At 38.9% G+C, this 20,192-nt stretch overlaps 1 protein-coding gene across 1 annotated transcript in view; it reads right to left on the bottom strand.

Moving 5' to 3' along the window:
- Positions 1–841: 841 nt before the first annotated feature.
- The window catches only part of GTF2F2 (general transcription factor IIF subunit 2), a 155,680-nt gene continuing 136,329 nt past the window's right edge, over positions 842–20,192 (bottom strand). The window contains exons 7-8 of the mRNA XM_039254380.1: positions 19,191–19,334; positions 842–2,823 (exon numbers count right to left, since the gene is read on the bottom strand). Of these exons, the coding sequence (XP_039110311.1) occupies positions 2,704–2,823; positions 19,191–19,334 (264 nt within the window). The 3' untranslated portion in view covers positions 842–2,703. The remainder of the gene's footprint in view (positions 2,824–19,190; positions 19,335–20,192) is intronic.

Below are 20,192 nucleotides of genomic sequence, written 5' to 3' on the forward strand. Positions count from 1 at the left end.
TTTGTGTTTGTATAAAAGTAGGGATGCCAAAGACAAACTCCCTCTCACAGCTTTTTCTGGGGTTTGTACCAATTTCTGGGGAGATTGTATGTGTGGGGAAGGTTTATGGAAAAGTACACTCTGGTATTCACTTTGCCCCAAGGGCGGAATTCCCCCAAAAGAGGGATCAGGACTCATCACAGTGTGTTGGGCAGGAAATGGTTTTATAAAATGGACATTATCTATTTCTCAGAACTATTTCTGAGGATTAAATGAGGTATTTAACACACTGCCAGGCACATAAGGGCAGGATGTTTACTCTCATTTCACTGGTAAGTACCAATGACGATGAAAATAAAGTTCAAGAAAATTTGTTCACAGACCATTAGGAACAACTCCAACTCTGCTAAACTCTTTTAGGGCTGCTTATGATACAACAGAGCAAAAAAGGTTTTCTTTTTTAAGATCTATTCCTTAGAAGTTACTGTGGCAACAAGTAATTTCAAATCTTTCCAATGCCCAGCAACCAAAATATACTTATTACATTTTGTCAATTAAAACATCCCTTAAGTGTGTGTACTAGCTGAGTTTAACTAAGTCATCTATTAAATACGGCTTTCCTGTGTTTGTTTTTGTTTGTTTATTTTTGAGAGAGAGAGAGAGAGAGAATGTGGGCAGGGGAGGGGCAGAAAGAGAGGGAGACACAGAATCTGAAGCAGGCTCCAGGCTCCGAGCTATCAGCACAGAGCCCAATGCGGGGCCTGAACCCATGAACTGTGACATCATGACCTTAGCCAAAGTAGATGTTTAACTGACTGAGCCACCCAGGTGCCCCTTGTGCTCTTATGATGCAGATGTATGTATATCTCTTACTAGCCTTCCTCTCTCTCAATCTCACAGTGGTTATAAGGGCTTAGGATTCCTACTTCCTAATTTCTGGCTGTCAAAAGCATGTTTACAGAGCAAGAGGGTCCTGAAATAAAAAAATAAAGGAGCCCAGGGAGAGTCTCCTCCATTATCAGTAGCCGTATTTTAGTATTACAGCAATTTCAAAAAACTAATAACAAATGGTACCAGTCTGCTGCCTAGATTAGCTATGCCACTGAACAGATGAAAAGTGCTTAAGAGACTCAAGCAGATAGACAGGTGTGATGAGGTATGAGGTAACTAAAGTAAGCTGAGGAAACCAGGTTTGCAGAAATACCAAAGCATACATAGCTGCAGATGAGACAGAACTCTGTCCTGGAAGCTCTACTAGCAGCTACAAGTTCAATGTGGCAGACCCTATCACCCTAAAAACAAAAGAGAGAGGTAGAGGAGACACAGGTCTGTTTCGGGGCAGACCAAACATGAAATAAAGACAAGGTCTGGGGGAAGACAGATGCTATGAACCAAGCACATGACCGGTATCCAGAGTTCTCAGTGCTATACAGATTTGTCACACCATTACCCATCTGCTTCCTGACGCTGAGTCTCAAGTAATCAGACGGGAAGGTGATGGGGAGCTACGTGGTTCCTGCACCAGAACAAAGCAGGACAGTACAACTCTCAGAAGTGAGGTATGAATGGGACCAGCCTCCCTTGTCAGAATTTTATTTGACAGTGGGAATGCATAGATGAACATTTTCTCAGTACAGTAGTACTCAACCTCAGCATGCTGGTGTTCTCCTGCTGAAAATCAAATAATACAGAAAAATATTCATCTCCATGGATAGGTTTTTCCTTGATTTGCTTTGAGTATGTAACATTTTCTTGAATTGTTGGCATTTGCTACTTCTTGGTTGTGAGCATACAGATGCAGCTGACAAAATGAACAAAAGCAACTTTTTCTTGTGTTTAATTTGTTGAAGTTTCTTTTGTTCTGGTGGTCTTGTGTGTGGGTATGTTTGTTTTTGGGACTGCCTAACACACATCAGCTTCACCCCTATACCATTTGTTGTAGGGTAGTTAATACCTGCCTGCTGGGTGTGAGGTAAAATTCTAGGGCAAAGCCAGTTTCTGGGAAACATAATCTGGATGGGGGAGACCTCTTGGAATTGTTGGAAAAATATTTAATTTCTAATTCTTTTAAAAGCAAATAAATAATACCCACTGGCCAGTTTTTTTTTGTTTTTGTTTTTGTTTTGCAATTCTCATGTCACTAACACTAGGGTAAAATAAGCAAGCTAATGGTGAAAACTGCTATCTTAGGTTCAAACATAAATGCTCTCTTCTTTTATTAATGGGTGTGAATATGAAACATGATCATCTGTAAAAAAAGAAATAAAGACAGCTTTGTTTTTTGACAATTTCAAAGAAAAAAGCAACTTTGGTTTTTTATTCCTTTTAAGATTTTTGTAATTGACTTTTTTCTTGCTTTGCCATTCACTTTGGATTTGCATTACCTCAGCTCCTCAGAGATAAGGACAGAGTGTCCTCATTTAGAACTCATTTCCTAAGTTTACATTTTAAAAGTCAATATTTAAAAAGAAAAACCTTCTTAACCTTCCCAACCCCACACCTGGTCCTGAATAATCTAGTTTAATACAAGCCTATAAATAATTTTTTTCATCAAAAAACACTTAAGCAACTTTACAAGAATTGTTTAAAAAATTTACGCAGGGAAATTAAAGTTCCAGTCATTTTACCCCTATAACAGATGGAACTCAAGTTATTTGCGTCTCAGTGGTGTTTCCTCAGCACATCACTCTTGAGTTGTTCCATCAGCATGCTGGCTGAGTCTTCTTAATCACTCTTTTCTTCTCCTTGATAATGTCTATACTCTGGCTTCAGCTCCCATGTGTTTTTGTGGGTGCCTTTTACATTCTGAACACCAATTTCTTTCAAGATTTCCTTTAGGTACCCCTAAAAACAAAAATCCTCAAGATGAGATTATGAAACAAAATTTAAAATAAAACCATACGTCAAACTACACTCACAAGTAAAAAAATCATCATCTGGAAACCTCAACAAGATTTTTCTACACAGGTTCAATAAACTGCCTTCTGGTTCTTTTCATGCAATACATCACAACTGTGGTGTGTGTGTGTGTGTGTGTGCGTGTGTGTATACATATATATATATATATATGATCATCTGCATTCGAGGGATTGGAAGTCCAGAATGCCAACAACCTGAGAGTTTAAAAAAAAAAAAGATGTCTGGACGAAGATATACTAGAATGTTACTGGCCTCAATGTTTACTAAGATGATGCAGTGTACCAAGTGTAATCTTCCCTCAAGTTCAGTGGCCTTGTTCAGTTCACAGATAGATAGGGTTATTCTCGGATTGCAATCGGTGTTTCAGAAGCAGTAGCATATATTAAAAAATAACAAATATTCAGGTATCCAGAATTCTCAGTTCTAAAGTGACTTTTCAAATGTGCTATTAGGCCACTTACTCTTCCTCTTCTGTAATAAGGAAAGTTATTATTTGTGATTAGTACTGTTTTTATCTTGGCCAAGCCTGCCAAGACAAGGTAAGGCCTAAGAAGTGATAATAAGGCATGCTAAACGCCCACGCCTGCAGCTTTCTTGTGCTTGGCCCCTCCACAGGACAGAGGTGAGCAATGATGTAGGGTAGAACTCTGTCTTATGTTATTTTAGGTCCCTGAAAATTTAATACACATTTACCAAATGATTACTATATGCAGGGAATTGATGGCTGTGATAAATGTATTACCAAACACTACCTTTACATGCCAATGCCCAAGGCCAAAAACCACTCCATTATAAAAGAACCAACATAAATGATAGTACTTCCCTCTTGGAGATAGAGAGGAAAGTTAATTATTTAAAAGTGTTTCTTTTCCCCCTGCAGTACCAATCCAATAATATTTTGTGTATATGCATCAAAGAACCTGTTACAGTATTAGTGACTCATCCTGTTGATAGAAGATGTACTTTTTTAAAAACTGAAATGAGGCACCGATTTAATAAATGGTTGAGAAGCTCCTACATAGATCCTATTTAAGGCAGTGCCTCTCCTCAGTACAGTCCTGGGCCACCTGCATCAGAACTTCATGGGAAACCTGATGCTTAGTTCTCTGAGCCACACAACTGCTGGAGATTGTGTGTTAACCAACATAATCGAACACCACCTTACACTGACTGGTATAATGTCTAACTATTTATAAGATGCTTTCATTCAGGGGTAGGTTGTCAGTACTGAACTATACATGGCTCCTTATCTGGCCCTGGATGACTTTGCTCTCTTACCAGTGTAGCCTTCCCCTTCCAGCAGCCAGGCCCCAGCAGGGGGCAGCAATGAATCAAATGAGGCCTGGGTTTCCCCAGGAAGACGCCTGCTTGCCTCCCACACTTTCTGCAGCTGCCTCCACTAAAGGGTCTGTGCGAATGAGTAAGCATAAAGGCTTGAGACAGCCAGGTAACACGCACATCTGCTATTTGCTACTGCAAATTACATTTTAAAAATGAGACACAGTTCATAAACTACTTTCTAATTAAACAATATTCATAAAGGGAAACTGATGTGCTGGGCACAAATGATTTTCAGCTTAGGTGCCAAGAATGACCTCTTTGTAAAACTCCAAAGAATGATTTATTGGGAGGCTGGCCGCGAACCTGCGCACAAACAAACGACTGTGGACACACTGCAATGGGTCCAGAATGAAGAGAGCGACTGCCAGGAGCGCCACGGTTGTGAGACAGAAGCTCTCCTGGTTTCAAGTGTCCTGCCCACTCATATTCCAGATACACAACATGAAAAGCCTCAAAAGAGTTACACACAAAATAGTAAGAAATTCTCAAATGTAAAAATCCAGCTGCTTTCATGTGTAGTTTATTTTCTTACATCAGTATAAGGTTATGCAGTATTCTGGCTTTTTAATAGTCATTCTTTTTTCCGTCTTTAACAAGAAGAACAGGATGAGATATTCATTCTGTTAATTTGTGAGGGATTAGGAATTTGTGAGGGACAAGATGGGATTAGGGTCACAGTATCTAGCCATGGTACAGATTTCTGTTTTGGTGGAAGGTGGGAAACGGCCTATTTCTGGAGTTTTAATTAGAATGTTCCAAATTGCAACCTACAGCTATTTTACTCTAACCAAACGAATTAACTTGACCTCAAACTATTAGCAAAAAAAGGAACAGAAATGATAGGGAAACACAGGTCACAAGAGTCACTGAAGAGAAGACACAGGTAGGACACAGCGAGATCACGTCATTCCTCTCTTGAAAAATTTTCAGTGACTTCCCTTTCGGTCTACAGGTTAAACTCTAAATTCCTTCACAGGCATCCATTCAGGCCTGCCTTTTCCCTTTGGCCTCATCCTCTACGAATTCCCTGAACACATACTTAGCATTTGTACGTCTACATACTTCTAGTTTTCTCCATATGCTGTTTCTTTTCCCCGTCATACTTATCCCCTTCCCTCAAATCTGAACTCCTCACCCTTGAAGACTTGGCACCTACCTCTTAGATTTACATTTTACACTGTATGTACCTCAGTGATAGCCCTCATACCACATTATAACCCTTTACTTATGTCTCTCTCCCATCAAACATTGTGCTATTACACTGGCTGCCTGCACATCACAGAGTCTCAGTACCCTAATGCTGAATGAATAGGGGATGCTTAAGAGTAAAGAAGGGAATCATATGGGTGCCTGGGTGGCTCAGTTGGTTAAGCCTCCTCTTGATTTGGGCTCAGGTCATGATCTCATAGTTTGTGAGATCTAGGGATTCTTTCCTCTCTCTGTCCCTCTCTCATTTTCTCTCTCAGGAAAAAAAAAAAACAAACCAAGGGAACTAAGGATTTGGGCAGGGGGTGAGGGTAGTGTTTGAGGTGAGAAGGTCCTATGGACTAAAACTATGCTAATTCTAGTTCTTTTCATTTTTAGAACTCAGGCTGTAATTAACTTACAGGGCAATGACCAGGTTTGAGAAATATATGTTGACTGATTAAACTGTATTACTTGAATTTGAATTATATTTATTATTAACCTCTGTATTGTAATGGTAAAATACTGTTGGGGACAAAGCCATCTGGGGGCAAATTTTAAAAGTTCTAACAAGACTGAAGATCAAATGGTAACCTAACTCTCCTTTATAAAAATTCATATATTCACACACAAATATTTATTTTAGACCTACTATGTGCCAGGTAGAATGGCAACAGAGTCAGTCTTCATCCCCAAGAGTTCACAGTTTAAGATTAGGGTGTGAAAATGGGAACATAAAGGCAGAGAAGCAGGCAATCATAATTAAAGCACAGTAATAAGGACATATATACAGGATATCATGGGAGCACTGAGGAGGAGCACTCAGCCCAGCCTGAGTCATGAGCTTAGGTTTTGAGGATGTGTATTTGATCCTTTGAAGTGAACCGCAATTCTGTGCAGAGACCAAAAGATATTAATTCTCCTTTTAAACAATGACTTTCCAATTTAGTCTTTTGCCTGATCCCCTGCATTTTAAACAAAGGATTCTAGAACTCAGTAGAGTATCTTTATGTCACAAAGGATTGGAGAGATTTCTCATTACTGGTATGTGCAGTGCTACAGAACAAGATTTGAAATAAACTGGCTCAGATCTAGAAACTCTTCATCAAAGGGATGTGTGGGAGAGTATTTACAGCAAGTCTGAATTGCAGAGAAAAAAGGGATAGAAATATCACAGCTTCCTTGGAAGGAAAAGGCAAAGCAAATACTGGACCAAAGAGGTGAAGTGATGGGGCGCCTGGGTGGCTCAGTCAGTTAAGCGCCTGACTTCAGCTCAGGTCATGATCTTGAGGTTCGTGAGTTCCAGCCCTGTCTGACTCTGCTGACAGCTCAGAGCCTGGAGGTTGCTTCAGATTCTGCGTCTCCTCTCTCTGCCCCTCCCCTGCTCAAGCTCGGTCTCTCTCAAAAATAAAGAAACATAAAAAAAAAAAAAAAAAAAATTAAAATAAAGGGGGATTTCCGTCAAGTGTTTAGGATGTGGTTTGCCTATCTGTGGGTCAAGAAAACACTGTGGTAGGCCAAAAGCCAGAAATCCACAGACCAAACTCCTATTTCCCCCCCAAGTCTAGACAAACCCATGTGGAGTTACAAGGCACAGAAGCCTACTACTGCAGCCTCTTTCTCCTTCTGTCCCTCTTCCATCTGCCCCCCGCCCCCCCATTTTTTGTACCAACTTTCCCTCCACTGCTCTGGCAACCAACCCCAAAAACCAGGGTTACAGTTAAACATTACATATAAAATAATAAATTAACTATATCTAAATTCCTAGAAATTGGTCAAGAACATGTATCTTTGACAAAGAGGTGATCACCAAGTATTAATGCCTCAGGTAAGCAAATAATATGACCCTATTAGATCACAAAATCTTCCCAGAAAGGTTGGACTAAATATACAATATGCAATCTATACCAAAGATGGCACTGGTTAATGCAGTCACCAATGGGAAATCATTATATGCTTTTTACAAAGTGGTCCAAGGCAAGAGGGGCATTATCAGTTCTATGATAATTTCAAAGTATCATTTCAAATGATTTGTGTGATTAAGTCAGAGGGCTTACTGATGAAGATGTTAGTGGCTCCAAGGCACAATATTATTTAAAAAAACAAACTACACATTAGGCAGAAGCTGTGAATGAAGGCAACATATGTTTTCACTCCATTACATGGAGAAAACTGTAAACAGGATTGGGAAGGTGATGCTGTGAATTCTCGGGACATGGGCCACGCCAGTTATTTTTATCCTCTTTTCCTTCTGGTTTCATCCCCACTTTCCTACTAGGCAGCCCCCTCCTTCATCTTCCTCTCAGGTCACATAGGCTGCATTCCTCCATTTGTGGATGATGCATAGTGAGGTGGCCAAGGCTCAAGTCCTACCCCACCTCAGCACTAACTTATGGATTAATCCAAACTTTGGAAAAGCAGTTTTATTACTGCATGAATATTTGTGTGCTGGTAAATCAACTCACTTTTTTTTTTTTTTTTAACTTTTTTTTAATGTTTATTTCTGAGAGACAGAGCATGAGTGGGCAAGGAGCAGAGAGACATACAGAATCCGAAGCCGGATCCAGGCTCCTACCTGTCAGCACAGAGCCTGATGCGGGGCTCGAACCCACAGACCGCGAGATCATGCCCTGAGTCAAAGTCGGACACTTAACCGACTGAGCCACCCAGGCGCCCCATAAATCAACTCACTCTTATAACACTTCATTTGCCGGGTGCTGGCGAATGATTCACATGTTTGCATATTTCCGATAAACAAAGTTTACCTCCTTTGGGCCAAAACTTTTAAATTTAACTATGTGTTTCAAGATGTAGTTTCTAAACCGTATTTGTTTATTTGTACGCTAAACATAACTTAACCTTGAATACTGACTGCAAGGTATTCCAAGGCTGAGAAATGATGGCTTCCAACTGGGAAAAAAATGTATACATATATAGGTAATGTTAGGCTAACTAAAGTTATAGTTAATTAGGAAAATACAATCAGAAATATCCAAATGCACTTGGCTGGCTCAGTCGGAGAAGAGTGCAACTCTACATCTTAGGATTGTGAGTTTGAGTCCCCTGTTGGGTATAGAGATTATGTAAATAAATAAAATGTGAAGAGAAGAGGAAATAAAGAAAGAAATAAAATAAATAAATAAAAGAAAAATACCCAAAACTTAAACAAAGTAGCAAAAACTAAAATTCCTTCTGAAATTTAAATATGAATTCTTGCATTTTAGAACCATGGCAGCTATCTGTTAGTGCAGTTTCAAATGTACAAAATGTAAGAAGGTATAAATTGACATAGTTATTTTTAGTCTATTTGAAAATATTGTTAGAAATTAAATGGCAAGAAAAGAAACTATAGGTACATATTCTACCAATAGAGAATTTTCAGTATATTAGCTAGCGCTCACAATGATGAAGTATTATTCACCCTGAAGATATCTGTAATAGAGAGTAAAGTTTTACTTTAGGGCAATAGTGGACAGAAGTTTCTGCTGGCTAAGGATTAAAAAAGGACTGATGACTATCTGGCAGTTAGTTCCTCAGGTTATCAAAGTTATGGAGTGACTCAACAATTCCACTCTCAAGAGAAATAAAAACATATGCTCATGCAAAAACCTCTACATAAGTGTTTAGAGCAGCTGTATTCATATGAGCCAAAAGCCAGAAACAACTCAAATGTCTACCCATGAGTAATGGATAAACAAAAGGTTGCAGATCTATATAATGGTATATTAGTTGGCAATAAAACACAAGGAAATACTAATACATGCCACAATATGGATGAAACCTGAAAATATTATGCCTAAATGAAAGAAGCCAGTAATAAGAGATCACATATTATATGATTCCTTGTGTATGAAATGTCCACAGTACGTAAATCTATACAGATAAAAAAGAGATTAGTGCTTGCCTAGGGTGGGGGTGGGGGAAAGGGGAGTGACTGCTAATACATACGGGATTTCCCTTTGGGATGAAGAAAATGTCCTAAAATTGATTGTACTGATGGTTACACAACTCTGTGAATATATTAAAATCCACTGAACTACAATTAAAAAATACAAAAATAACTTGTAATGAAAATAAAGGTTTTAGGGGGGCCTGGGTGGCTTAGTCGGTTAAGCGTCCGACTTTTGCTTAGGTCATGATCTCGCGGTTTGTGGGTTCGAGCCCCGCATCGGGCTCTGTGCTGACTGCCGGCTCAGAGCCTGGAGCCTGTTTCAGTCTGTGACTCCCTCTCTCTCTGACCCTCCCGTGCTCACGCTGTCTCTCTCTCTCTCTCTCAGAAATAAATAAAAATATTAAAAAAAAAAAAAAGAAAAGTAAAAGAAAATAAAGGTTTTAAATTGGGGGTCAGGGGGAAGGAGGTGACCTATCTAGCTCATAACAACAAATTAAGAGAACACCATTTTTATTACCAAATTCTGATGAGTAAAGTAACACTGCCAATCAACAGGGGCTTGCTCTGTGCATCAGTCCATATTACTGGAAAATATGATGGCATCAGAAAATTGGTATTGGGACATTCTAGAAGGAATGGCTCTATAAAGCTGCAATACAGAACTAACACTACAAGGTCTTCTGCCAACAAGCTTATCCTCTGGTATCTCAATTCTCCTGTGAGATAGAGAAACTGGGAGGGTGTGAACACTTATCTAAATCCACAGAGTCATGCTTTCTCTAATGCTGAGACCAATCTAAAGACCAATGCAATTCCTTTCCTGAGACAATTTCCATAAGGACCATAAGCAAATCCTTCTAGCTTGTTCAGGGACTAAATAAAGAAATCAGGAGAAGGCAGTTAATAAGCTTAAAAATTTACTTTAACTACCCTTCAAATCAAATGGTGCTGATGGGTGGGGAAGGAGATTTTATGAGTAATGATATTGTTCAGATTAAATATAAATTTTATGGTCTATTGCTTAATTAAAAAGTCTATGTAAATTTTGTATATAAAGACAAAATTCTCTTTACTGGGTGTTTATGTTAAAAACTGCCTTTATCTACAAATATTTACCTCATTCAGAAATATGGTTAAAAAATGGGGGGGGTGTATGAAACAAAGCCTATACGTTGAAAGAGAAAATGTTATCACCTATTATAAACTTGCTGGTAGATCTATTAGTTATTAAAATATTCTATAAATATTAAAATTTCATAAATATGTTTAAATTTCATCCATTTATATTCAATACAATTCAAAGAGTTGATTTAGTATGACATTTCATATTCTAAAGCTTAAAATATATTAGGTTCTACATCATTAATTAGCAAATAATTATTTTTTAAAACAGAAGTCTTACAAAAGGCTGTTATTAATGTGCTCTGTTGAGAATTTAGTGGTCTTTATTTTTTTTTAATGTTTAATTATCTTTAAGAGAGAGGGAGAGAGACAGAATGTGAGCAGGGGAGAAGCAGAGAGAGAGGGAGACACAGAATGTGAAACAAGCTCCAGGCTCCAAGCTGTCAGCAGAGAGACCAACATGGGGCTTGAACTCACGAACAACGAGATCACGACCTGAGTGGAAGTTGGACATTTAACTGACTGAGTCACCCAGGTGCCACCACCCAGTGGTCTTTTTTTAGTAGTATCATTCAAAAATAAAAACTTCCATTTATAGGAAAAATGAATTAAAAGGGAATATGTGAACAGAAATGATAAAGATTTCAGGAAAAAAAAAAGGAAAAAAAGGAAAGTATATTCAGAACAAAACAATATAATAAAAACACCATGTATTAAGTAGTAAATTTGGGAATAAGCTTCAGACATTAAAAATACCTATTTTTATTTTGGATTAGGAACTGAATGAACTAAGATAAAGCTTAGATCCCATTCTCTATGTACCTGGCTTATATCAATGATGATGATTCTTAATAATATAAAAATGACAAAGCCTGCCTGAGAGAGACATTAGTTTTTCCCCCCAATAAAGAAAGGGGTTATGGGGCACCTGGGTGGCTCAGTTGGTTAAGCATCCGACTGCGGCTCAGGTCATGATATCACGGTTTGTGGGTTTGAGTCCCGTGTTGGGCTCTGTGCTGACAGCTCAGAGCCTGGAGCCTGCTTCGGATTCTGGGTCTCCCTCTCTCTTTGACCCTGCCCTGGTCACGCTGCCTCTCTCTCTCTCTCAGAAATAAAGAAAACATTAAAAAAATTTTTTAAAAAGGGGTGACTGTTGTCAGAAAAGTACTTTCCTTGCTTATCTACATATACAAGCACATGTCTGAATACAGAAGAGGCAACATGGTAAGAGATATTCCTAGAATGAAGTCAGGACAACTGGATTCAAGCTACTAGGCAACTCCTGCTCTGGGTCTACAAGTGAGAGAGACTAGATAATCTCTAAGATCACTTTTACCTTTAAGATCCTGAGTCAGATACACACACACACACACACATACACACACACATACACACACCCCCCCCCCGATATCTGTATATGTACATATGTAGATAATTTATATGGTATATATGTATCATCATTTATAAGATCTGTATGTCATGAAGAGGATACAGGAATATGGTTTTCTGGCTTGAACAATTTAGGGAATAGTGGTGTCAACTACTGAAATGGGGAAGACTGTTAGAAGAGAAAATAAATCAAGAGTTATGCTCTGAACATACCAAATGTGGGATAACAGTGAAATGATTAACAGTGATTAGGTGCTAACTTCATTAGCACCTAATGTGGGACAAAGGCAGAAAAGGTAGTGGGCCCTGGATGGCAGAGTACCCATAACTCCAGCCTCTTGGTTTGGAAATGGACACACAACCCCCACCAGGCCAATTAACATTTTCCCTGGGGCTTTGATTAAAATAGTTAGGGCAAATATTCTCTTTTTGCTTAGAGGCTGCTAGCTGTGAAGTGTCTGAGGAGGCCATTTTGGCTATCATTATGGCAAGATCCCACCTAAGATTAAAGATAACACACAAGAAAGAATAATGAGGGCACAAATGTGAAAAGATGGGAAGGGACAGTTCTAAAGTTCTAACTAATATTAGTAGTTCGATCTAGTAATGTCTAAAGGTAGATGCATTCCTGAACTTCCCAGCTACATGAGCCAATAAATTCTTTTTTTGTTTAAGTTAGTTTGAGTTGAGTTTCTGTTTTTCTTTAAAGTTTATTTATTTTTGTGAGAAGGAGAGAGAGAGAAGAGAGAATCCCAAGAAGGCTCTGCACTATCAGTGCAGAGTCCAATTGGGGGCTCCAACCCATGAACCGTGAAATCATGGCCTGAGACGAAGTCAGGCGCTTAACTGACTGAGACACTCAGGAGCGCCTTGAATTGAGTTTCTATTCTCTGCAACTAGAAGGGTCTCAACTAATTCACACACACACACACACACACACACACACACACACACACACAGCATAGACATGGCTTTTTTTTTTTAAAGTAAGCTCTATACCCAACATGGGGCTTGAACTCATGATCCCAAGATCAAAAGTCACATACTCCACTGAATGAACCAGCTAGGTGCCCCTATAATAGCATATACTTAAAAATTTTGTTTCAATTTTTTTTAATGTTTATTTATTTCCGAGAGAGAGACACACACACAGCATGAGCAGGGGAGGGTCAGAGAGAGAGAGGGAGACACAGAATCTGAAGCAGGCTCCAGGCTCTGAGCTAGCTGTCAGCATAGAGCCTGACACGGGGCTCGAACCATGAACCGTGAGATCATGACCTGAGCATAAGTCGGACGCTTAACCGACTGAGCCACCCAGGTGCCCCCCCAAAATTTTTGTTGACAGGAGAAATACTCAGTAGGCCATATTTTCTAGTCATTTTATCCTTAAAAAAAGCCTATCTTCTTGTATCTTACTGAAGCCAAATTTTGCTTCAGTTACCTCTGTTCACACCTTTACTTTAAGTCTATCTGGAAACAAATTCTGAGGATTAAGTTAACATTGCTTTATTGCTGAAATGGTTTTGTTTATTGAAAGCCCTCTTTGTGAAAATAAGCAACTGCCTGTTGAGTATTATTTAGTGTTGGGGACCATGAAATATGGACACCAAAGTCCTTTGAAGTCAAAGCCACACAAATGTTTGCCTAGTTTTTCCTGTTAATTTGAACTTACTTTAATAAAAAGCATGCAAATTATATAAGTATACAATGGTCTGCAGGACTGACATAACTGGGGACGGCTGATTTAGAAAGAAATATCAATAATTAAAGATAAACTTCCCTAGATCATGCCTGGAAATTGGGTGGATACAGACAAGAAAATTAAAGAGGTTTGGTTATAATCAGAGCTGATTTTCAAGATACTCTTGGCAGAAAGGTATGGTTCAAGGAACACTGGTCAATGACTGCTACACTAGAGAACAGGGTGTCAGGGCTCAAAATGGTCTTGGCAGTTTGGTGTTTCAAAGGGAGCAATTAGGGGGCGCCTGGGTGGCTTAGTCGGTTAAGCGTCCGACTTTCGCTTAGGTCATGATCTCGGGGTTCGTGGGTTCGAGCCCCGCGTCGGGCTCTGTGCTGACTGCCAGCTCAGCGCCTGGAGCCTATTTCGGAGTCTGTGTCTCCCTCTCTCTCTGACCCTCCCCTGCTCACGCTGTCTCTCTCACTCTCCTAGAAAAAAAAAAAAAAAAAAAAAATCAAAGGGAGCAATTAGGTAAAGTTCTGAATGATTTAAAATTTGAAGGAAATGCTGTATATGCTTCTATTTTACAGATCTAGTAAGATATGAAAAAAGGCTAGACATAACAAATTCCAGGTGAAAGATCAAATACTCCATGGGAGAAATAATAGGTATCCTCTGGTATTTTACATTAATGGGGTGTGTATGGGGTGGGGTGGGGGTGGGGCTAAAAGCCCAAATTTAAACCATATAAAAACATCCCTTAAAATGGGAATCATGTTTCTAACTTTACATCAGTTACTAGAGCTTGGCCTTTTAAAATTGGCTTATTTACCCTTGATGAGTAACTTTAATTCCTTGATTGTTCATGAAAGTCACACACTAACCCATGAGAGAAAAGGTCTGTCCATAAGGACAGTTTCTCTGATCAATAATTTTGCTCACAGAAGTGAAAGTTTTTAGGAAGAAGAATATAGAGAGGAAAGAACTGCAAAAACAAGAACAATACCTCAGGTTCACTCAGAATGTGCCAAAAATTACACTCTGAAGGTCAGAAAGCAGATGGTAACTTAATATGGTAGCAGTGTTAATGAAAAAGAGGATGTGTTAAAATGCCAGAGTTCATGGTTAGAAATCTGTTATCAGGGGCACCTGGGTGGCTTAGTCGGTTAAGCGTCCAACTTTCGCTTAGGTCATGATCTCACGGTTCGTGGGTTCGAGCCCCGCGTCGGGCTCTGTGCTGACTGCCAGCTCAGAGCCTGGAGCCTGTTTCAGTCTGTCAGAGAGAGTCTCCCTCTCTCTCTGACCCTCCCCTGCTCACACTGTCTCTCTCTCTCTCCTAGAAATAAATAAAACATTTAAAAAAAAAAAAAAGAAATCTGTTATCAAAGAGGGCACTGGGGACCATCAGAAAATGAGAGAAAGTCATTAAATGTATATACTAAATAAGTGATTAACACAAACAAGATCCTTTTCCTCTTTTACACAGGGGCTCAAAAATTGGTTTGCATTAAACTTTAAATGTATTTAAGTACTCTGTACAGGCTAACTGGCAGAGCTGGGACTTGAATTGAGATCCATTACTCCAAATCCACCATTATTTCCATACCAGGAAGCCCCCATTCTGGATCACTGATCTTCACGCTATACTGGGTTCTTTCATTCTCCTGGTATTATTCAGATTAAAATCAAATTAGTAAGGGTATACTGATGACCATGAGTACAGATTCACTTATGTCCAGTGAACCTTTTAAAGAGTATAGTTATCTACATGGAGGAAAGCTGAACTTGGTCCACTTTCCAGGTCAATGGGATTTGCTAATTCAATTCAAATATGAGAGGGAGGTGGACAGGAGATAAAACAGGAGAGAGAGAAAGAGAGAGACAGGAGAGAGAGAGAGAGAAAGAGAGAGAGGAGAGAGATCGGGTTGGAAGGGAGTACAGTGATTATCCAGTGTTCCTCAATTTTAGGAAAGGAAGTACTTCCCCAGATCCCAAAAGGGTAGGTAAATGGCAGAATTCGACCCATGCTGACTCCTTTCTGCCCCTTCTTCTAAGTGGAGATAAGTATAACCCTGGCGTTCCACACTTAACTAGAGACCGGTTCTCTGTCTCCCTTCTCTTGCCAAAAATGACATGAGGCCTGTCAAATCTGTCTGAAGAAAATAAGGTAGTCCATGGATACTGAGGATGGGACCTTTTTTTTTTTTTTTCCAAATCAATTCATCTAATGTTTACTGAATTTCTACTATGTTTACATTGTAGAGCATGTGGATATCTAAGACTATGACTAAAACACAACGCTCCTTCAAGAACCTTATGCTTGCTGAGGCAATTCAGCCTCTAAATAATAAGACTATTATAAAATAATTTAATTTATACATCAGTGGTTCACAAGGTCTTTGAGGTTCCTAGACCCTCTATGAGAATCCGATATTAACTATGATCTGCTCCCTAGGAAAATCCACATATTTTTGTACATATGCAGAAGACTGATGGATCTCCTAAAGCTCTTCCACTGACCATGAGCTAAGTAGCTTGCTTCTTTTTCTTTTCTCTTTTCTTTTTGTTTCTCTTTTCTTCCTCCCTTCCTCTCTCTTTATATTTATTTTTGAGAAAGTGAGTGGAGGAGGGGCAGAGAGAGAAAGACAGGATCCGAAGTAGGCTCAACACTGTCAGCACAAAGCCCGATGTGGGGCTTGAACCCATGAACCATGAGATCATGACCTGAGCTGAAGTTGGATGCTCAACCGAGCCACCCAAGCGCCCCGAGCTCTAATTTTTTTTTTTTCTTTACGGTTTCTTCATTTATTTTTGAGAGGGAAATAGAGGGACAGTGGGGATGGGAGTGGTGATGGCAGAGAATCCCAAGCAGGCTCCACAGCTGTCAGTGCAGAGCCCGACATGGGGCTTGAACTCCTAAATCATAAGATCATAACCTGAGCCAAAACAAAGAGTCTGACGCTTAATAGACTGAGCCACCCAGGTGCCTCTAAGCAGCTCTATTTTAAGAGATTCACTGAGTACCCCTACATAAAAATTATCTGAAACATCACCAAAACTGAGAGAAATACTAGTTACCCCTTTACTTTGACACAAAATGAATTTTAAAAAAAGTGTGTTGGGCGCCTAGGTGGCTCAGTTGGTTAAGAGTCCCACTTTGGCTCAGATCATGATCTCACAGTTCATGGGTTCGAGCCCTGCATCGGGCTCTGTGGAGCCTGTTTCAGGTTCTGTGTCTACCGCTCTCTCTGTCCCCTCCCCCACTCGTGCTCTCAGTCTATCTCAAAAATAAATAAACATTTAAAAAGGTAAGAACAATTTAAAAAACAGTAAGTTGGTCTATGTTAAGAAATTGGAAGGCAGGGGCGCCTGGGTGGCTCAGTCGGTTAAGCGTCTGACTTCGGCTCCGGTCATGATCTCACAGTTTGTGTGTTTGAGCCCCGCATCAGGCTCTGTGCTGAATGTTTGCTTGGAGCCTGCTTCAGATTCTGTGTTTCCTCTCTCTGCCTCTCCTCCACTCATGCTTTGTCTCACTCTGTCTCTCAAAAATAAATAAATGTAAAAAAAAAATTTAAAAATAAATAAATCAGGCTGTTTGTTTAAAAAAAAAAAGAAATTGGAAAGCAAAGAAATTGTTTTCTCTAGTATCATCTAAATGTCCTTCTACAAATGCTTATTTTCCTGTATCTAGTGTGTGTGTGTTATTCCATAAGAATATACTGCCTGCATTCAGTTTCTGGAATGGCTTCTGTGCGTGTGTATGTATCTATGCATGTGTATATATATGACACGAGAATAAATTTCATTAAATACAGAAAAACAGCTTAGCTAATGAATTATTCTATTTCAAGTTTTTTAAAATCTAGTTTGAAATGCTGTGTCTAAGGCTTAGAAGCTGAAGGGACTGAAGTCATTAAGAGGAGCTGATAATGCTGCAGCATAAGTACGTGCCTCTTCTCTATTAAAAAAAGTACTTAGATCTTTTGCAATTTAATTTTTTAATAAAAAAGTGAAAGACTGAAGTGTAACAGTGAAGAAATCTGTAGAAGTGGGAAAACTACAATCAATATTGGAATTTCATTAAGGTATTTCCTAAAGCTTTGAGTAAGTCAGAAGATAAAAGGACAGAAAATAAAAGACATTCCATTTAATTTTTTAAAACCCTATAAATAAGTATTGTTACCATTCAATTCTCTGCTTTGCTAATGTTAGGTGTAAGAAAGTGAAACAGAAGGAAATGTGACTCAAAGACTGAGTAAAAGGGATTTGGATTCCTTATTTGTTACCAATGTTTTAATAGATTAGAAATACAAATTATTAGCAAATAGGCACAACAGTGTTGGGGGCCGTTTCTGAACTCAGGTTGAGAAAGAACTCCCTATGAGGTTAGGGTCAGTTGTATGGACTCTTACCATCAGACGGTAACCCATATCCACCCCCACCCAATTGTTTCTGCTTGAGCACCGACCCCCAAGGCATCTTGTGATTGGTATTGGAGTGACTTATTCTGGCCTTGAATATGTTGATTGCACCCTGTGAAGGAACCTATTGTAGGAACTTCTTCTCTTGTGATTATGGGAGCAAACATTTGTGTTTCCTGAAAGACCTGTTTTTCTTAATACTTCCCCTTAAACAAACAGGCTATTGACCCCTGCCTGCTCACAAAGAACTAACTTTGCCTTTTTTATGCTAAAAACATTGTCTTGTATGCTAAAGATACCTCCCTTCCCCATAGGATAAGCATCTAAATCACCTACCTCAATCACTATTGATAAAGGTTATGCATGAGTCTCCTAAAAATCTATGTTCTGGGAAATTCTTAGATATCAAAGAAATTTATCATCAGAAATCACTGTCTAAGGCAAATGCCGCTTCTGTGCCATCTCCCAAACACTTAATTATAAAATAAAGTTAAGCCCCAGTCAGAGCAGAGATGCCTGCCTGGTGGCTTTCTTATCCCTCCCTCGCCGACAGCGTCCATCCTTCAGGGACCCCTGGACCTGGCCGGAGCAGGACTCCAGCACAAAAGTCTGAAGCAGGGATTAAAAAATGATTATTTATAGTACAAACTTTCTAAAACATCAATTTAATAAATTTTTCCTTAAAAATAGAGAATAGGCCATCCTGACCACAACCTCCACCAACACTGTGGGGCAGTACACAGCTCAAGTGTAAAAGGATCTAGTTAGTGGTAGGTAAATTTTGATTAAAAAAAAAAAAAAATCCACCAAAGCACAGTTCGTGTAACAGAGATGAACACCCTCATCATGACAAATCAGTATGGCTCATACAGGAATGTGGTTCTTCTAGGAGGCACATTTTCACATAAATAAAAGAAGCTGAGTGTTTTTGGAGGGAGCTATGGGAACAAAAGAAAGACTAGAAAATGATATAAACAAAGATTTCAGGCTTAATGTCAAGCATCAGTCAAAGGAAGGGTATATCTACTTTTTCTTCATATGGAACTGTTAACATTAATGTATTTGAAATCAAAATAATGAAGCTGATGTTCCGAAAAAACAAAACAAAACAAAAGGGTATTGAGACATGTTTCCTGAGTGTTGAAATAAGCCCCAACATTAGCCCAGGTGCATGTGAACTTCTTCACATATGACCCTTCTCTTCAGTAACGTCGTCTAACTGAAGCAGGACATAGTTAAAGGATCAATGTGAGCATATACATACCACAGGTTGTTTTGTGATGTCCACCAAGTCCTTAAGATTGTAATACTGATGTTTCTCAAATGCTGAAAATAGCATGTCTAAAACGTGTTGTTTATCAGCTCGAGCTCGTTTTCCATCTTCTTTCTTTTTCCTTTCATATTCAATCTAAGTTCAAAAAGCAAAAGTAATAAAGGCATTAATCCAACATACTCACTCTGAAATACAGGCATTCTCTTTTTATCACCCAAAAATATGGTTAATTTCAAACTGTAAGGCTATAGTTTAAAGAGCTGTGGCTCCTCAGGAGCTCCTCAGACCTTGAAGGCTCTAAGAGGTATTAACATGCCATCCGTAAACCACTTTCATTATTTCCAAAAGCTTTATATAATGCCTCCATTTGCCTCCAAATAGCTTCTCTGCCAAATTAGAAATCAGTGTGGCTCTGATGAACTCATGTTGATTAGAAAGTCCAACTTGCAGCTCCTTTGTTTTTAATACAGTAAAATAGTTTATCTAACAGATACAGTTTGGTAGGCAATATCTTTCAAAATTGAGGTTTCTGGGGACAGACAGAAGATTAAAAAGCAGGTAGATTATAGAAGAGGTTCTCTAGGAAAAGTATGAAAAGCAGTGGTAAAGAGAAAAGAGTGTGGACAGTGACCTCCTTGAACATATATAATGAAGTAAGCTTACTAACAGAAAATGGTAATAATACTCAGTACTCAAAGCACAAGCAAACTATTTTTCCCCAAATCCCTATTTTATCTTAACAATTCGTGTGAACTCTAAATTCACCTGTATAATACACCTTTATTTGTAATATAAAAATAAAATACCTTTCATTCAAATAAAAATGACACTCTAGGATCAAGGGGTATGTTTGTCCTATAATTCTGTGTAGCATTATGCATGCTAGATTGAAAGCAGTGGCACTAAGAGAAGATATAAACTTTCTCCTAGCGTCACCATCCAGAGATTTCATCAGTTGTAAAAAAATTACTTAAAAATTTTTTTTAAATGTAT

Source organism: Hyaena hyaena, unplaced genomic scaffold, assembly GCF_003009895.1.
Source record: "Hyaena hyaena isolate Hyena2069 unplaced genomic scaffold, ASM300989v1 scaffold_483, whole genome shotgun sequence".
Taxonomy (NCBI): domain Eukaryota; kingdom Metazoa; phylum Chordata; class Mammalia; order Carnivora; family Hyaenidae; genus Hyaena; species Hyaena hyaena.